Source organism: Pundamilia nyererei, unplaced genomic scaffold (assembly GCF_000239375.1).
Source record: "Pundamilia nyererei isolate P.nyererei 1_Seehausen unplaced genomic scaffold, PunNye1.0 scaffold00004, whole genome shotgun sequence".
NCBI classification, from domain to species: domain Eukaryota; kingdom Metazoa; phylum Chordata; class Actinopteri; order Cichliformes; family Cichlidae; genus Pundamilia; species Pundamilia nyererei.
In genome coordinates, this window is record NW_005187405.1 from 7,144,465 (window position 1) to 7,162,272 (window position 17,808).

Genomic DNA, 17,808 nt, shown 5'->3' on the forward strand with positions numbered 1-17,808 from the left:
TGTTATATACAGATTTGTCTGTTACTTAATTTGGTGAAGTACAGCACGTTACGTGTAATGTCATTTAGTTAGTGAGAAGGCTGTTAAACTGAGGATGATTCAGAACCCTGGCTCTGATGAAATCATCCATTTTTAAGGACACAACGCAGTTTTTCAGATTTTTTCAGAACCTCGAGTAGTAATGTCTCAAATTTACCATGCAGACAATTTGCTTGAAAAATTATTCATTTGACTTGTCGGCTGTTAACTTTTGTTTCTGCTCTACAGTTATTAGGTTTCTTCATGCTGTGAGTAAGTCATTAAAGATAATCCAGCACTTTATAACCCTTGTGGATGTGCACTTCACAGGAAGCAGTCTTTGTGACTTTCCGTTTGGAATGAATTCATGTAGAATCACTCCAATTAAGAGTCTGGCTCCGCCTTGTTAAATTATACAGCTTTGGGTTTCTTGAGCTCTTGGAGAAATCTTCCAGAGATCCCTGCAGAATGAACCATTCACATTGTCAGACTAAATGTTTTAGTTTATGTGCAAATCTGTTAATGGATTATAAAATTTGTCATGTATACAGTGCAGAAATATTATATGAGAGCTTTTCAGGCATTTACACAAGACGATTATTTATAGATTGAAAACAAATCATAAGTAGTTTCAATACGTCCACAGGACTGACTTCCAAATGTACCTTTTCTCTGTGGTCACAAAGGTGAGATTTTCTTGTAAAGGTTTTGGCACATCTCAGACAAATGGGTGCTCCGGTCCTGCATGTTTGTGCTGATTGAGGTATGTCTTTTGATAGCATTTCTTCCTGCAGATGGACCATGGGTAGCCCCCCTGTACGCTTCACCATATGTATCAAACAGTCTTTTGTACTGAACCGTTTCCCACAGTGAGAATGGTCTTCTTTGTCTGGTGCAGAATTAGATAAGCGAGAGATATGAAGTGTGAACTTTTTCATGATCCTTTAGTAGTCCTGGCTTGTGTAACATTTTGGCAGTCAGCACACCAGTACGCTTTTTTGTTGTTCTGCTCATATCAAACCAATTTGCACGACCACAAGAAAGTATCAGGGATACGAGTCTCTAACTTGACTTGGATTAGTGTCTTACATGAGTTTCTGAAAGTCTCTAATCACACATGGTGCTCTTGATGGTGTTAGATTTAACCAAGTAGCCCTCTGCAGCTGCTACAGTTTCTTTTTCATTCCATTTAAATTCATTCTTCTTCTTTGTGTGTCTCGCATTTTTCATAGTTATCAAAATCCTTCCAGCAATAAGAACAATGACAAGGACTCTGCGCTGAGAGGTGTCTAGTGTGTCTTGTCAAGTTAGAAGTAATTTACCAAAAAATCCCACAAATGCAGCAGGTTTTGACACTGTTGTAACATGTGAAGGTCCTGCTTCACTCTAGAAAAACTTGTTGTTTTGGCCTGTTGTTGTTTGGGATGATGAGTTAGGGTAGTAGAACTTTGTTGGCTGTCACACAAATCTTCTGGTCTTCTTTTAAATATTGTTGAAATTTGAAGAGTTGTTATGTGTTGGTGCCACAGCCACTGATGGTAGCTCATTTTTACTTTTTAGAATCATTTTTCCAAATACAAATTGTTGGCTTAGGATGTAAGTTTATCTTCTCACAAAAAATACTTTGGCTAGGAGAACCCAAGCAACCAGTTCTGTTTATCACTCAGAACCAAAATCTTTTGAGTCATCTCGTGCCTTTTTAGTTTGCTACCGGAACCAAAACTCTGGCCATGAACAAAACACTCAAAAGGTTTCTTATTGCCTTCCTCTGAGTTTGTAAATGACAAAACTATTATTTTTGCTTGTATTGTCATTTGACTAGCCTTCATTAAAAGGCTGAAGTGTTACTTCAACGGAGGCTCCTTGGTGTTCACTCAAAACAACAGGCTGCTGCCCTACATTCCTTATCATTTCTGAATTTATCTTTTCAAGGCTGTCTTTTCTTTCCTTTCTGTACTCACTTCAAAGCGAGTTATGCCTCTGCTGATCCTTAGCAATACACATGAATCATGATATGACAGTCATGGCCTTCATCATTGTCCAACTTTAGTTGCTGATAGGATATGACGCAGCTGCAACCAGCTGTAGAATAAAAATGGCAACCTAACCACCAAAAACATTAATTTTTGAAACTCATGACAATTGAAACATGTGACCGCAACCCAATAAGTTGAGCATGAGCGTGATTTTCAGTCACTGACATTACTGAATGCAGAGAGACCCACAAACAAGCAACCACTGCAGTGAAGGTCTAGCAGAGCATGTCAACAAAGGAAACACAGCATTTGGTGATGTACATGGGTTCTCAGCTTCAGTCAGTTATTGACTGCAAAGGATTTTCATCCAAATATTAAAAAACAATTCCTAAATTTAAAAATTAAGTTATTTTGTCTAATTACATTGATACCTCTGGAAATTTGAGACTATGTACAAACAGTTCTGTAATTCCAAAACAGTAAAGCTGAATTTTAATTCAATTCAAATTGAAAGTCTGCACTTCAATCACACCTTGACTGTTTGATTTAAAATGCACTGAGCTGGTGTACAGAAGCAAAACTACAAAAGAAAATGTGTTACTGCCCAAAAACTTCTGGACCTAAATGTTTGTCTCAGGATGCCTTTGAATGGCTCCCAGGGAAGTGAATGACTTACACTTACTTACTAGTTATAGATGTGACAATATTCAGTAAACACATAAGCACATAGTTTTGTTGTTGTTGTTGTTGTTGTTTTTTTACTCTAAACACGGTTATGTAAAATATAGTAAGTCCAGTATTGGTTTTAAAAAAATTTTTAAACTTTCCTTGCAATACTTCTGCACATTTATAAATACTCTGCTATCCAGTGACTGTACATTTATTTTATTCGGTTTATAGTAAATAATAGGAGGGTTTTTTCTGTTGACTGCTTGAACTTTTGTTTTGTTTTTTCAAAATCTTCACATATTCTTTCTCCATGAGCCCTTCCAACTTGATGAGATTCCCAGTTTCCGATGCACCGAAGCATCCTCACAGCCTAATACTCCCACCAACCATGTTTCACTGTAGGCAACCTGTTCTTTGGGTGGTATGCCTCTCCATTATTTCTCCAAACATATGCAGTGTCTCTGTGGGTGAAGAGCTCTAATTTTGTCTGCCCAAAGGACAAGCTCCAGGTTGTCATTAGCATACTTCAGTCTGGCTTGAACATGCCTCTTTTGCAGAAGTGGATCTCCTCTTGGTCTGCAAACTCACAGTCCGTTCCTGTGCACAATTTTAATGATTGTCTGCTCTGTAACTACAACTCCTGAATTGGCTAAGTCATTTGTTAGTGTCTTGCCAGATGATGTGGGGTCATGTAGACCCATCTCTCACTAGTTTTCTTTCAAAGACTTTGATATCTTTTGCTTCTTACATCTGCTTGTCTTATTCTGTACTGTGTGGCTCTCTTTAATCCCTTGATGATACTTCTCACTTCATTTCTTGACACTCAGAAATGCTGTGATAACTTTCTATATCCACCTCTTCCTTTATGAGTGTCAACAATTGTTTTTCTCACGTTCAAACTTTGGTTTTTGGCACAACACTTTCTCTAATCAAAGGTGAAACCTGTATGTCTCACGTTTCACAAGCTTTAAACACTTGAAGTTAAAGCACATCACTACTATAAAAATGTCAGTTTTTCAAGGGGGTTCAAAATATTGACTATGGTCATTTTTCTTTTCTGAAATAATTCTGTTATTGTGTGCAAATAGAAGTAATTTATGCTTTCTAAAGAAAACTACCATATTTGGAAATGCTATGCTGAAAATCCCTTCCTTTGTTAAACAAGCTCTTGGGATATTCTAAACAAAACCTTTTCACTTCATACCTAATAATTTTGCCCTCATCTTTACTTGGCTCTGGGTTGATTTATACTGCTAACAAGCATATGGCAAGACATATGTATTTATATAATAATTTTTATTTTTTTTGACATTGTTCATTGTTTTTCAGGTACTGGCACCAACTTCTTCAGATTAAAATGTGACTTTTTTCAATCTAGCCAGCAGAGCTGAGTTATCTTTAGGGCCAAGCTCCATTTGGAAGATTTTCTAACAACAGAATTTACAAAGAGAAAGATATAAAAATATAAGACAGACAGGTGTTTAACAAGAGCCTCTACCCCTGAATCCTGCTCTGTAAAGTGGCTGTTCATTCTGCTCAGTTGACACTGGATAGTTTGTGGGCAGAGCAACTGGATCTGAAATCCACACTGAGGCACATCTCTGGCACCACCTGGTGGCATATGTTGATCAATTTTAGCTGGCTGAGGAGGTCAAAATGGAAATGTGCATGTTAAGTGTGAATGTGTGAAATGCGTGCGCTGGTCCTGTTCTCATCTGGCGTGAAAACTATGCTTTCACTTTATATTTGTTTATGTTTCGACACCATGAACAAGATTCAGGAGAAAAGCAGAGAGGCCTGCTTTTGTGCTGATGTGCATATAAAAATGTGCAGTCCCCTGTGGTAGCGCAGTACGTGATCGACAACGCTTGGTCTTGTGCCTTTGAGGATTATTGCTTCTTTAGTTCTAATGGGTCAAACTATCAGCCAAGCGGTTGTAGAAAAATTATTCAGACACTTAAAAGGGAATTACTCATTACCAGTAATTATGCAGAATGGCTGCTTGATTATCATTACTGATCACTGTTACGTTTATTACCAATTAATCCATTCAGCCAGCCATCTTCCCCTGCCCTTTCAGATGCAGTAGACAGTTTAGGAACTTACTTATGAAGGTAAATATGTTGCAGAGTGTGAGGGCTTGGTAATGACTGCCAGTTATCTTTTATTTGTCCATTTAGGTAATTTGTAATTTGGCCCCTTCCACGTTTTCATCAAGATTGGGTATTATTATTTTATATTCGTATTTACTCCTTACCTTGCACGTACAGTGCATGGTAACTAGCTGTACTCTGTGTGTGTGTGTGTGGGGGGGGGCTCAGGCACTATTTCCAGCACTGTGATAATGAATTCCTCCAGCAGAGCGTAGTACATCACAGCTCCCTGCTTCACTATCTCCCACTGAGCTGCAGACACAAGCTGCAGAGGAGGGACGATAAGAAGCACGGAACAGGGAGGCAGGGAGCCGAGCAGCACAAATGGAAACAGCAGAAGGATTTTGGATACTTGCAAACGGGAGAAACTCACTGTAGTGCTGCATCACCTCGCACAACTTAGGCGTTTATTGATGCTTAGTTGGGTGTTGAACACTTACCTTTAATATCTCGCTCACTGCGCTGTAGTGGACAAAATTGAATTAACAAAACCTGATTTAGCAATGAAGATGGCTGCTTGCTAATAACGTCGTAGCTATGGCAAAACTGGAATATGGAAGCCGGTGGTCAGAAGCACATCGCTTCTCCTTTGGAAGTAACTCTGCGCACTGCGTCTTGGCGCACAAACGTGCACGCGAGAGGGTTAAATCATCATATTTCCCCAAATTACAGACAGTGTTCGTGATATTTTAACATTTGGAGTCCATAAATGTCGCTGCACAGTGTAAATGTTTGGTGACGAAACTGAATATTTTTTGTGCTTTGAATTTAGAGTTGGCAAAATGCCAACTGACCCCACTAGATGGCAGCATTGCAAAGACTATTGCATGGAAAAAGCTGGGCAGCTCTGCAGTGGATGCCTCCTACTGCAATGATTTCATTTTAGGTTCTTCTGTTTTTGTTTTCTAGCAGATTGCAGTGTCAACACAGTGCAGAATGTAACACCTGCATGTACTTTTCTAAAGTCTTTTTTTACTGTGAGTAATACTCATATTTAAGCAATTACCCAGCTGCTTTTGTTACGTTTATGCAAGTGAGTAAATTATATTTAACTTCACCTACCACATGTAGCATATCCTGGCAGCACCTTTCATTCAAAACTTATCAGTTTAATTAACAATAAAGAAAGATTATGGAGACATAAACAAGACAAGAAGGGAAATGAAATATGACAGAAATGAGAAGTGAGCAGCTTTTTATTTTCAGTTTACTAGAGGGTAGTTACAGGCATGTTATCACAATCCCTGACACTTAGTGACCACTTCTATGAACACTTCTGTCGGCTTAAGTGGCTGAGCTGGTTAGTATCTGCACAATTATTACAAAAACAAACAAAATAACAAGTGCTCGTGTTTTAAATAAATTAACATTGTTTCACACGTGTTGCAGTCTGTGGATTTTTACATAATCATGTCACATTACTCTGTTGCCTGCGATAAAAAAAGATATGGCTTAATTCAGAAGGTGGAGCCAGGAACTTCATAAAAGAGTTGAGATTCGGTTCCATAAAATCCTTCACATTTTCCCCGTGGCAAATTAAAAAAAAATGTGCAAAAGGCAAAGCGCTGCACTTTTATCATCTTATCGTCTAGATTGTGTCAAGGAAATGTGGTGCTGTCTTACTATGAGTGAGCGAGGCAGATAATAATGCAGTGAGAGAATGACAGATGGGAAGAGACAGAGAGATACGCAGAGAATGGGAACAGCAGATTTGTAGTGACAGGCTGCTCAGTCGGAAGTTGTAAGATTGTTTAGCCTAAAATCTGCAAAGCAGCCATGGAAACCAGTTTGAACCAGAATCCAAAATATAAAATAAACAGAGTCACAAAACTCTGTCTTGAGGAAAAAAAACAGCAAAAAAGGTTGTACTTACAAGTGACTCCCAAAGACATATTAGCTGAAAACTTGCGATAGCTCAGCATGTGTGGTGTGCAGTGTGTCTTTAAATTATTATTATTATTTTTTTCAAATTGGCAAAAACTGGACACGTGGAGGACAAAAGAAGAATTGGAAGGCCTGAAAACTATCTATAGCAGGTGAACAGTATCAAAAAGTCATATCGTAAGAAATAGGAATAAATCCAGCAAATACCTGGCACAGGATCTGAGAGATACATCTGGACCTTCAGTTGATCCATCTACTGTTCACTGAAGCTGCTCAGAAATGATCTCAGGGAAAGGATCGCTGTCAAGAAACCATTCTTGAGAAAGGGAAACAGGGAGAAAAGGCCATGCTATGCCAAATTACACAAGATCTAGGTTGAAAATTAGTGTTTGGCTGCCACTGTACCATTTTTTGAGGGTTGCTAGCATTAAATTCAAGATGAGCTCACATTCTTCCCAAAAACGTTGATATTTTTCACTTTAAACATCTGATATGTTGGTTTTGTACCTTGCATTGTCAGTTATAAATAGTGTTTGAATGATTTGCAAAGCATTGCATTCTGATGTTGTTTACATTTTACACAGCCTCACAAGTTTTTTGGGGAAAAAAGCAGATAACTAATATTTACTGAAACTCCTTGGCAAACAGTGCTGTGAGCCAGCATTTCTATCAGAAGGAGCATGAGTCGGAATAGACTGGCAGACACTTCTCAGCAGCTGTACCTGAGCTTGTTCTGACAGTTGAAGTTTATTGTGAGAGTTTGTGACAAGTGTCAGGTATGTTGTCATCAACATGAAAGTCTTTTTCTTTTAAGAGTCACAGTCATCTTGGAGATTTATGCTGAAATGCATGGAACACTGTGTTAGTGTCCTATGGCAGCTGGGATAGGCTTCCGCTCCTCGTGACCCTGAACTGGATAAGCGGTTGAATGGATGGATGGAAGCCAAATAAAAAAATAAAAAAAAGAATTAAAACCCTATGGTTGTGGTTCAGTTAAAGTAATGAACAGTAAGCAACGTGGTGTGTCATTTTTATTGAATGTCACTGCGAACACTAGTGGGGTTATGCAAGAACAAGTCCCAATAAGCTGAATATAACTATGGAGCCAATGCATACCCAAGATCCATAACTAGAGTTGTCATAGACAGTGACCAGTGAAATGAAACAAGTGAAAGAAATCAAACATTTAAACAACAAAAACTCATGAAAGATAGCAAAAAGAGAACATTTTACCCCGTCACAAAAGGCATGAACTGTGGTCAGCTGATTAAAAGTGAGTCATGTGAAGCCCTGACCAACACTGCGTCACACAGTAGTTACATAACAACACTGACACACGTTATTATTCTTTCCTTGCAGCCGACATATAGCCTGCCTTTGATTTGTTTCTTGTAAGACAAAAGCTGAGGATGAATTACACAGGCTAGCATGCATGAGTCTTGGCACACATCACTATTGATTTAAGCGCATTTTGTGTTCCTCTATCAGAATTATTTGGCTGGGCGGCAGCAAACAGAGTGAATGCTGTTATCAGGCCGGCACAGGAAGAAAGCAACGCAGGTTTCTTGAGTCTATCAGGGCTGTTGCTCCTCGTTCTATAGCGAGCACGCATGTACTGTACAGAGTCACACTTTGGTGCAATGTTATCTTCCTTGCATAGTAAGGGAGATAATTTTGTCCCTGTTATCTGCTAAACCCTGACTCTTTGTTGCAAAATGTTTTGTATATTAAAAAAGAAAAACTCTGCTTCACGGGGTCCTAAAGTTTAACACATATCAGTGCAAACAAACTTTGCACCAAAGAGAGGCAACTAAGAGCAACTACTGCATTGCACCGTGGTGTGAGTAAATCTGCGTGACTCTGTCCCTCATTTCAGAGAGCGCTTTGATGTCAGTGGAATAAGCTGCAGCTCATTGAAGGAACATCAAAGATACCCCCCACCCCGCCCCAGCTTCACAACCATGCGCTGCTTTGAAACATGTTTGGAAATGCCGTGGGGTTCCCGTTATCTTTTCCACAATTAAAGGCTTATTAACCGCCTGTTAATATTATCAATTATTCCAGAATGTGAACAGTAACTTTGGGGATCAAGGGCGTAGCTATTTGGAATTTGTGATTTGAAGAAAGGGCATCATAATACCTCTTTTCTTCAGGTTGAGCCCTCTCATTCTGCTTTCAGATCACTGATTAAACTCCCTTTGTTTGTTTCTTTAATTTGACCTCTCAGCACTTGTCTGGTGTCATGCCCGCATTAGATTGGTGTTGGGGTTTTTTCTACAGTCATCTTTGCTGCCCTTCAGCAAGTGTGCACATAGGTGTGATGGAAGCAGCCTTAAAGTGCTTAATTTGCATGGTTTGTTACGTTCCATTGTTTCACTATGTATTTTGTATCGGAAGCTCTCTAAGCTGAATGATGTCAGCATGCCTTTTAAGCTATTACATTTGATGACATCATCTACTGTGTGTATATATATTGTTGTGTTTTACAAAGTTCTCCATAGCTGCGGGATGCACTGACTATGGGAATCAGTAGCATTGTTATCATTTGAATCACTGTGTCTAACATTCACTCACCCGTCTAAGTGTTTGGACCATTACTATTCCAGTCATCTCAGTTTGTGAAGTAATTCTAATAATATTTTGATTAAATATGTTTGAGATCTTCTCAGTATAAAATCAATATGTCCATCTCACCCAAACACACAGCACAACAAATTGTTTTATACTTAATATGCTTAGATGTGTTACTTAGTTTGTGTTGTGGTTTTTGCGGCTGCTTCAAATGGCGCTGTCATATTAGGCAGCTTAATAATAGAAGAAATAGTTAACTGTGATCTTGTGGATGGAGGAGCAACTTTTCCTGCGTCCAGGCTGGCCTATTAGAAGCGCGTACCTAGCAGCCAATCACAGGCACTCACTCCTCAGCTCCTCTAATCGTGGATTAGCCACAACCGACTGCAGTCTACAGCTCTGGGAGTGAAAGGTAGTCACTGCCATTCAGCCTCGGTTTTATTATTAGCTCTCTTGGATTTGGCAGCAGATTTTTTCCCTCTCTCTTTCTCTCTCTCTCTCAGCAGCAGCGACTTCTGCGTTGCGCAACCAAGTAGGCTGCACATTTTGGGATCTCAGGTAAAGGTGTGGGATTACCGAAGAGACAAGCGACCAAACACTTAGAAGCTGCTATAGTAGGTCAAGTAGGACTCGATCCATGGCCCTTTAATTTAAACCCACAACGTAGTAACGCCGCTCCGTTTAAAGCACCGCTCCGTTTTCGCTTCCCGATGTTCAAGACGGCCAATTACCCGAGCGTGGATCCTGCGCCCACCATCATGCACGGCACTTGGTTTACCACGGGATGCCGAGAAAACACGCCCGTGGCGGTGGAGAAACCTAAGAAAAAGGCGTTCAGCTTGGTCAAAATAATGTCTCTGAACAACAAGAAGGGGCACGGCCAGCATCCGCACAATAACAACAACAACACCATGCCTTTTACGATCCACTGTCATATCGGGAAAGAGATAAAGCACATTTGCAGCAATTGCAGCCGCGGAAACGACACGCAGGACGGTGAGTAGGCTCAAACCTTGTGTGGTTTCGCCCATAGTAGGTTTGCGGTAGCTGTTACCATCCAGGATGCACACATCTGAAGATGGCTACGTTGCTTCTGTTTTTTGTTTTGTTTGGGGTTTTTTTTTTAAGTATGCGATTTGATAAGCAGGCTGTGTGAGGATATAGTGTTTTTTTTTTCCCTTCGAGGGATAGATTATATTATTTTAGTGTCGATGTGCATTGAAATGACACCACTCTCCTGAAGGAGAGTGAATCACTGTTGCTGCTGTGGAAACTGCCTCTGACTGGATCAGAACTTCTTACAGGGTTGGGCTGCTCATATTTTGAACTGTTAATTGTCGTTTGACCGCAAAAATACGCTGGTCTTTTGTTTTTTTTATTGTCATTAGATCTCAGTATTAACCTCTAGCATGAAGCTGTGCAGGCTGTTTGCACAAAGCCTATTTTCCCCCCCACTTAGGTGTCATTACATCATCACTCAGCCATCTTGGCATGCAAAAAAGTGTTGTTAATTAAAACCAGCAGCATCAGTTGCTCATGTTACAGTGGTGGAGAATGTAGGTTATAAGGATTCTGCCGTGCAATCAGACTGATGTCAAGAAGAGGAAGAAAAGGGGAAAATCCAATGAATTTGGACACTTGGAAGAGGATTTCCTTATTTTTTTCTTGTGCAGATTTTAGGATTTTCTCACAATTACAATTGCATCATCACACATTTACAGTGTAGACTTTGATTCTATGTGTACTGGTTTTAAATAGTTCAGCACAACAACATAAAAAAAAAAGAAATATATCTGGTTGTAAACACTGTATTTTGGGATAAGAGGGCTTTTGAGTGCACACTGAGATACCTACACCTGTGGGGAGATAGTATCCAGAGGTTTCATCTTCACAGGAAGGCCCAACTGCTTTACTGCAGTTTCTATTGTGTGCATTTAAAAAATAATTATAATTTTAAAAAAAGTATATATATATATTTTCAAACCCATACTCCTTTTTGAGTTAAGGTTGTGGTACTTAACACTAAGTAGTGTTTAATGTTATGAAGCAATGCCCTAAGCACTGAAGTTGCTAACAGTGAGTCATTACTGCCACTCTCTCTGTCATACAGTACAGCAGCTTGTTACTTGGCTCCTGGATGTGGCTCAACTTAGAGCTCGTTGTCTTCCTGTCTCTATCTGGCCTTTAGGCTGCTAACGAAACCATTTGAATCTCTCCTGGATTCAATTAACACTGACTGCTGGGTTATTTATAGAATGCTGTGGTGGAAGGATTTCCAAGGATGCTGCAGAGCATTCAAATAATGGTCCGTGGGACTGATTTCAGCACTGCATTATCGCCACATTTATTTACTGTCTCATTGCCCCAGGGAGGCGGCTGTCCTGTTAAGCGGCATGTCTGTGTTGGCAAACATTGCAAAAGTGATGCAATTATTAAAAGAATAAACAAACAAACAAACACCCTCAGATTCCCTGACTGCATGTCATGGGTGATGATCTGATGCAACCGGGTGACATTGACAACAGACGTGACACGATGTGCTAGAGGGTCACCTCGTGCGTCCAGGCTCTGGACTTTTAACACTGCTGATTTTAGGAGGTTTCTTTGGCGGTTTTTGAGTTTTTCTGTTTGCTTCTGCTGCATGCTCATAAGATACTTTAAAGGTGATTTGTGTCATCTTTTTAATAGCTTCCAAGAGTTTTGAGAGAATTCTAAGACATTCCCAAGCGATGCTGTTCATTCTAATAAAAAAAAAAGTCTGTTTATTGTTTGTCTTAATCGCTCTCGCTGCAAGATTGTGCAGTTTCTGTATGGGTGCATGTGCAAACTGATTTGAAAAGTCTGCACATTTATCATTCAGTAATGATGTATTTTGGCAATTATAAATGCAGAGATGATTAATTTAAACAACCGAGGCGAGCTGATCTCGAAAGTATGGAAAGTAATGGAACTCACTGGCTGCTTAGTAGAAAAACATGCAGTTTAAAAAACATGCATTGTCCTGACTAATCGGCTGTTCTTGCACGCAGTTGCATTTGCGATATTTTGCTATTCTGATGAAATGTTTTTTTGACTACATAAAAGACTAAGTTTAAAGATTAGGTTTTAAAGTAAGGAGAAGAGAGAAGAGCTTTTTGGCATTGCGTAATTCTTTTTTCTTTTCTTTTTTTTTTTTTAAATCTCACAAGCTGCCAAGTAGGTTTAAGTCAGATTTTCAGCTCGAGTCCCCTTCGTTATTAATCATCCGCCTTTTGTATTCTTATCCAGCAGCCAGCTTTCCTCTTGGTGTTACATTTTAAGTGCTGTTTGTAGCCGTTTGCATTCGCAGTTATTTCTTCATGTAATATTTTGTGTTTGAGCAAATTACTTAACATTCTTTGCTTCTGAAGTCAAACAGTACTTAAAAGATTATAGGGCCGGGCCTCGTGAATATTTGATGAAGAGCTGAAATATTCCCCCTTAATGAGGTGCTCATCAGTCAGTCTACAGCCTAGAACTGTTTAGACCCAGAGCAAATCCTGCATAATGCCATATGATGTGCAGGTTTGTTTATGCTCTTATTCAGCCTCATCTAGTTAGTGCTGAATTCTGGAGGCTGCTTGGCACAGATTATTTCTGCTTGGATATTAAAAAACAAAAGTGTTTGCTGCCTTTAGTTATCATCCAGACTATCCATCACCTCCTCTGGATCCTCACCTAAACTAAATCTGTTTTGTTTTGTTTTCTCTCCCCCTTACAGCGGAGGAAGTAGAGAGGCTTGCCGCCATGCGCTCGGAGTCCTTGGTCTCTGGTACCCACACTCCACCCATCCGTCGGCGGAGCAAGTTTGCAACTCTGGGGCGGCTCCTCAAGCCCTGGAAATGGAGAAAGAAGAAGAGCGAGAAGTTCAAGCAGACATCAGCTGGTACGTGACATCTTTTCATAATTTATCCGCATAATAGTGACACGAGTATAATAACTCCAATACTTGTAAAGACTGTACCCTGTGTGGTTTCTGGGGGTTTTTTTGGTTTTTTTGGCGGGGGGAATCAATGCATATCCTTTGGTCAAAAGAAAAATTGATTACGTTTTTCAGTCTCCAGGGTGAGTCACAATGCAGCAAATTGATTCAGTGTAGCGCTGGAGTTTCATGTTTTGAGGTCTCTTTAGAGTTGCTTTGATCTTTCAGCCCAGTGCTGTCAGGGTCGAGTGAAGGACGTGGTCTCTTCAGATCCGGCTGTATTTATTTTCCTCGACTGACACATCCTGAATTTTTCTGTCAGCCTCTTGGAAAGGAGGAGGCACTTTGTCAGACTGTAGCTCCCAGGCTCGAAGAAGCGTCCCTGCTTTTATGGACGGGAGCTAAATCCAGTGTGAACAGAACAGGATGTTCTCATTTAGTAACATTATTCAATTAACATTTTCTGGTGTGAGTTTGCTGAATGATTCAGTATCTGTCGGGTTTGCTCATGGTTTCTTTGGCTGCTGTTTGAGTCTTGACCGTTTTAATTTTTGCGACCTCTTTTCGTCAGCTCCATCATTTGTCAGAAGTACAAGATGTGTGCTTGACTTTTTTTTTTTTTACTGTAGCTGCCTTTGAGTTGTTTAATACTTCAAAAAAACTGCATTTTTGAAGTGTGTACTTGATAACACAGCCACAGAGATTCTGTCTGTTCACTGGTACAGTCATGTCAGCCCTGTGATAATAGCATCTCTCTTGTTGTGGTTAAGGACAGTAATCAAAAGCTGAGCCAACAAAAGATAATTTCTGTTTCAATGGTGGTAATGCTGAGTGGAGCTGAGAGAAATGACGCTTTTCATTGCTTTTGTTATCCACTTGTTTTGTGTGCATAATGCTTCTGTCCCCAAATAATGCTGTTGCTACTATTGTTCTATTCAATCCTTTTTGATGGGCATTTTTGAGCTGCCATACCACTGATGATCACCTTGTTAAGTTACAGGTGGTACGCAGTCTCACAAGAGACTTCGATGCTCAGGCAGGCACATTGGCCTCAGAGAGACCACAGCTCTGTCTCATCCATTTTTAGCGTGAACCTAACTCTGAAAGTTCCAAATAAGTGGAATGTGGCCTGAACTTCTGCAACTGGCAGTGGTAGAATTGAAGCCACAAGCGTGCGATTGTGCAATAAATTGAAATGACAGGAGCTGGCAGAAGGATTTTTAACTGTAGCAAGAGAGCGTCTAAGAAAACTCACAGGGTCACGTCCTTATTATTGAAATGCACATTTGGTTTTTATTAAGATGATTACAAGTGTTTCCAGGTTAACATTAATGAAAAGAATTATACACCATGAATCATTGAAGAGTTTTAATGACAATAACAATGTGTTCCAGTGGCACATCGTGGTGCAAGTTTGCACCAGGTGTTCACAAAACATCAATCTTATGGTCAGAGAATGATTAATAAGTCATTAGACATATTTTAGAGAAGGCCCAATGGCTGGTATTTTGTCTTAGTATAGTCACTAGATGAGAAATTCTGCTAAGCTTGAGGAAAGTAGGTTAACTGTATGGTGCAGAGGAATCCTGTGATTACTAAAAATGGATTATTGCTTCATTGAGAAATAAAAAATATCCATCCAAGAAAAAAGTTTTATTTAGAAAAGGTAACATTTTCTTGGTGAACCCTTAAAGCGCTTCACATACAACATGACAACGACATCACTCTGTTCTGTATTATTTCCTATGGCTCGCTGCACACAAATGTTTTTCTCGTGGCCAGCCATGTATTGAACTTCAGCCATTACTGTGAAGTACAGTTATGTGAGGAAAATGAAAAATAAATAGTTTTTATAAGCCTTTATGCAGTCGTATGAAAAGTTAGTGCTTCCATTGGAGTTAAGTGGTTGAGTAGCAGGTCAGTAGCCAGGTTCTTCTAATCTAATGCTCTTTATTAGGTGATTATCAATAAGTGTGAGCACCTGTATAAAAACATGGCTTTTGGTAGTTTGCACAACTGGAGCAGGTGTGAGTTCACACAGTGCCACAATATTCCAAGGAGTGGATGTCCCAGGAAATTCACCCTAAGATCAGACCATGCTTAGAAAAACGGCAAAAAACTCAAGAGCTACATCTTAGTCTGTACAGCTTAGTTGGCATGGGAAATGCTGAAGTTCACTGCTGTACAATTAGAAGAAGACTGAACAAGTATGGCATGAAGTTTATTTCAAATTTGGGCAGAAACAATAAAAAGTCGGTAAAACCCAAGTGAAACTGATGACTTTTTTAAAATAGTTTGCTCTTTTCAGACCGATTCCGAGAAAGACTCTGTGCAGTATAACCATTAGCAAGTTTGTGTTTAAAGGAATAATTTTTCACCTTATCAAGGAAACTGTGTTGTGTACTTGCCCTCATTTTATTACTGACCTGTTGTCAGCAGGTATAAGAACACTGCTGCCACATGCTACTACCAGCTATTGACTTGTTTTAGTACACCATCATTAATAGCTGAAAACAGCATTTTGCCTGCAAGAGTATTAGAGTATTTGTCTGTTGCTTAAGCAATCAGCAAAATGTGCAGTGGTTATAGTTGCATTGCTATGATCTTGGCCTTAGATGGTCCTTGTTTGTCTTTTGTGTCTGAAGTAGTCTGTGCTTACCTTATTGTTGATTACAACTTCTGTATCAATAGGGAGTAGACCAGCCACTGGGCAGGAAGATGTTGTCATGGATAATTGGACACTGGGCACAGTAGAGGATTATTAATGTGTTGTGATCTTAAGCAGATGAAGGCCAGCTCTGGGAGGCTGCACTCTTTACCTCAGGAAGGAATGAGGGAGGAGAAGCATCTGACAGCTGGATGTCTTATCATGCTGTCTTATTGTGCTTGGGAAATTTTTACAGCCAGCTTGTATCAGGAAGAGATTTTAGCGAGAAGAGATTTATCAAAAGAACATGCATGCTGTAGTCTGATGTTATCAGGGAGTCTATTTTTAATCTAATTAGCACATTTCCCTATGAACAGCAGTCATCCAATTGCACTACTCATGCTGGATGTTCGCATGATTTTTAACAAAAAGGACATATTTCATACGTGTCCATTGTACACTGTATGAAGGGAGAAGTTGATTGCCTATTGCATGCCTGCTGTGTCCTTTATAGGTGTTAAAGTGTATTTTAGCCACACTCAAGCTTCTGAGGTCTGAGGTTTAACGCTTGAGTTCCTCATTGATAGAAGACACCATCAAAGTTTTATTCCAGTTTTTTGTGAGAGTCAGACTGAGAGAAACGCCTCAGTAAAAGACTCCACTTTAAGCTACTGTGCCTCAGGGTTTGTAGGATGTGTTCTGACTATCTGGGTCACTTCGCAGTGGAATTTACTTTTTTTTTTCTCTTTTCTTTTTTTTTCTAAAAAACTAAATGTAGTGTTCTCAGATCAGTAGAGGCTGAACTTAGATATGCCAGTTTCATTTAATATGCTCTCAGCTGAGTCTCCCCAATGAGTGTCTAATCTTCTCATCTTGGTACAGATTGAGTGGTTGGAGTGTTGGGCCATGATAACACTTTGGGCTATGGTAGACTTTTAAAATAGAACTTGGTTGATATTCAAGGTGATTTTGAAGGCTACTGCAGATTCTAATATACTGATATGGAGGTTTGCTTTGTACCCTTTGGTAGTGATAAGAGTGCATCCTGTTTGATGCTTTTAACTTGAGTACCTCAGCTGCACACTAAACTTATATAATAAACATTGTTACAAACTGACAAGTGATGACAACTACTCTGGTGTCCAAGTCAATAGTACTCTGTATCAAAGTCAGGTATTTTGAGGGAGTGGCATTTTTTCCCACTAAACAGACACTAAACACGCACAAATGCAATTTTGTGTGTGTGTGTGTGTGTGTGTGTGTGTGTGTGTGTGTGTGTGTGTGTGTGTGTGTGTGTCCCCTAGGACCTTCCTGATGAAATGAACATGAAATTCCACTTCTTGCACACTAATAATGTGCTGATTAAATATTAAACAGAGTGGGGGCTTTTAGGGGGGTTTGCAAGGATGGCCAGAGTTTCATCTCCTTACTTCATGCTCGGCACACGTTCTGCACGTGTCCACTTTAATTTTACCAGCTTCCACTTTTGTTTCGCAAACATTCGCCGCCTGTCAAGTCTGAAGACATAATATCCTCATTAAGGCTTTTGAGTTAATGGTATTGCATAACTGTGTGCATCCCGCAGAAGAGCTCTTATGTCATAAAGCTCTGAGTAATTGCTGTTCGTTTTGGATGAAACAACTGGCGTAGTAATGACCTTTAACCCCAGGTTTCCCCACTCTGGCAACAAATTGGTGCTGCACTTCTTTAGAAGGGTTAGGGTTAGAGTTTCATTTGAATGTTTGCTCTGTTAAACAAAAGACTAAAGAATAATGGACTCGTGATGGGGATTTCAAAGTCTAAGTTAAACTGCAATGCAAGAGTTTTGAAAGTTGAAAGTTTTAAGGAGAAAGCTTTTAGAGGCTGCATTGTAAAACCTATTATCTTTTATTATTAGATCTGGCAGAAGCAAATGTCTGGCAAAGATATTAACTTTCCAAGAGATAGATA

General features: G+C 39.7%; 1 protein-coding gene across 2 annotated transcripts in view; it reads left to right on the forward strand.

Annotated features, from left to right (window-relative positions):
* The window catches only part of LOC102206613 (phosphatase and actin regulator 1-like), a 50,724-nt gene that overhangs the window by 9,671 nt on the left and 23,245 nt on the right, over window positions 1–17,808 (forward strand). The window contains exons 1-2 of one of the 2 annotated variants that reach the window (XM_005721404.2): window positions 9,622–10,267; window positions 13,011–13,175. In XM_005721404.2, the coding sequence (XP_005721461.1) occupies window positions 9,982–10,267; window positions 13,011–13,175 (451 nt within the window). In that variant the 5' untranslated portion in view covers window positions 9,622–9,981. Of the gene's footprint in view, window positions 1–9,621; window positions 10,268–13,010; window positions 13,176–17,808 lie in introns of those variants that run through there. The other variant, XM_005721405.2, reaches the window with a different exon arrangement.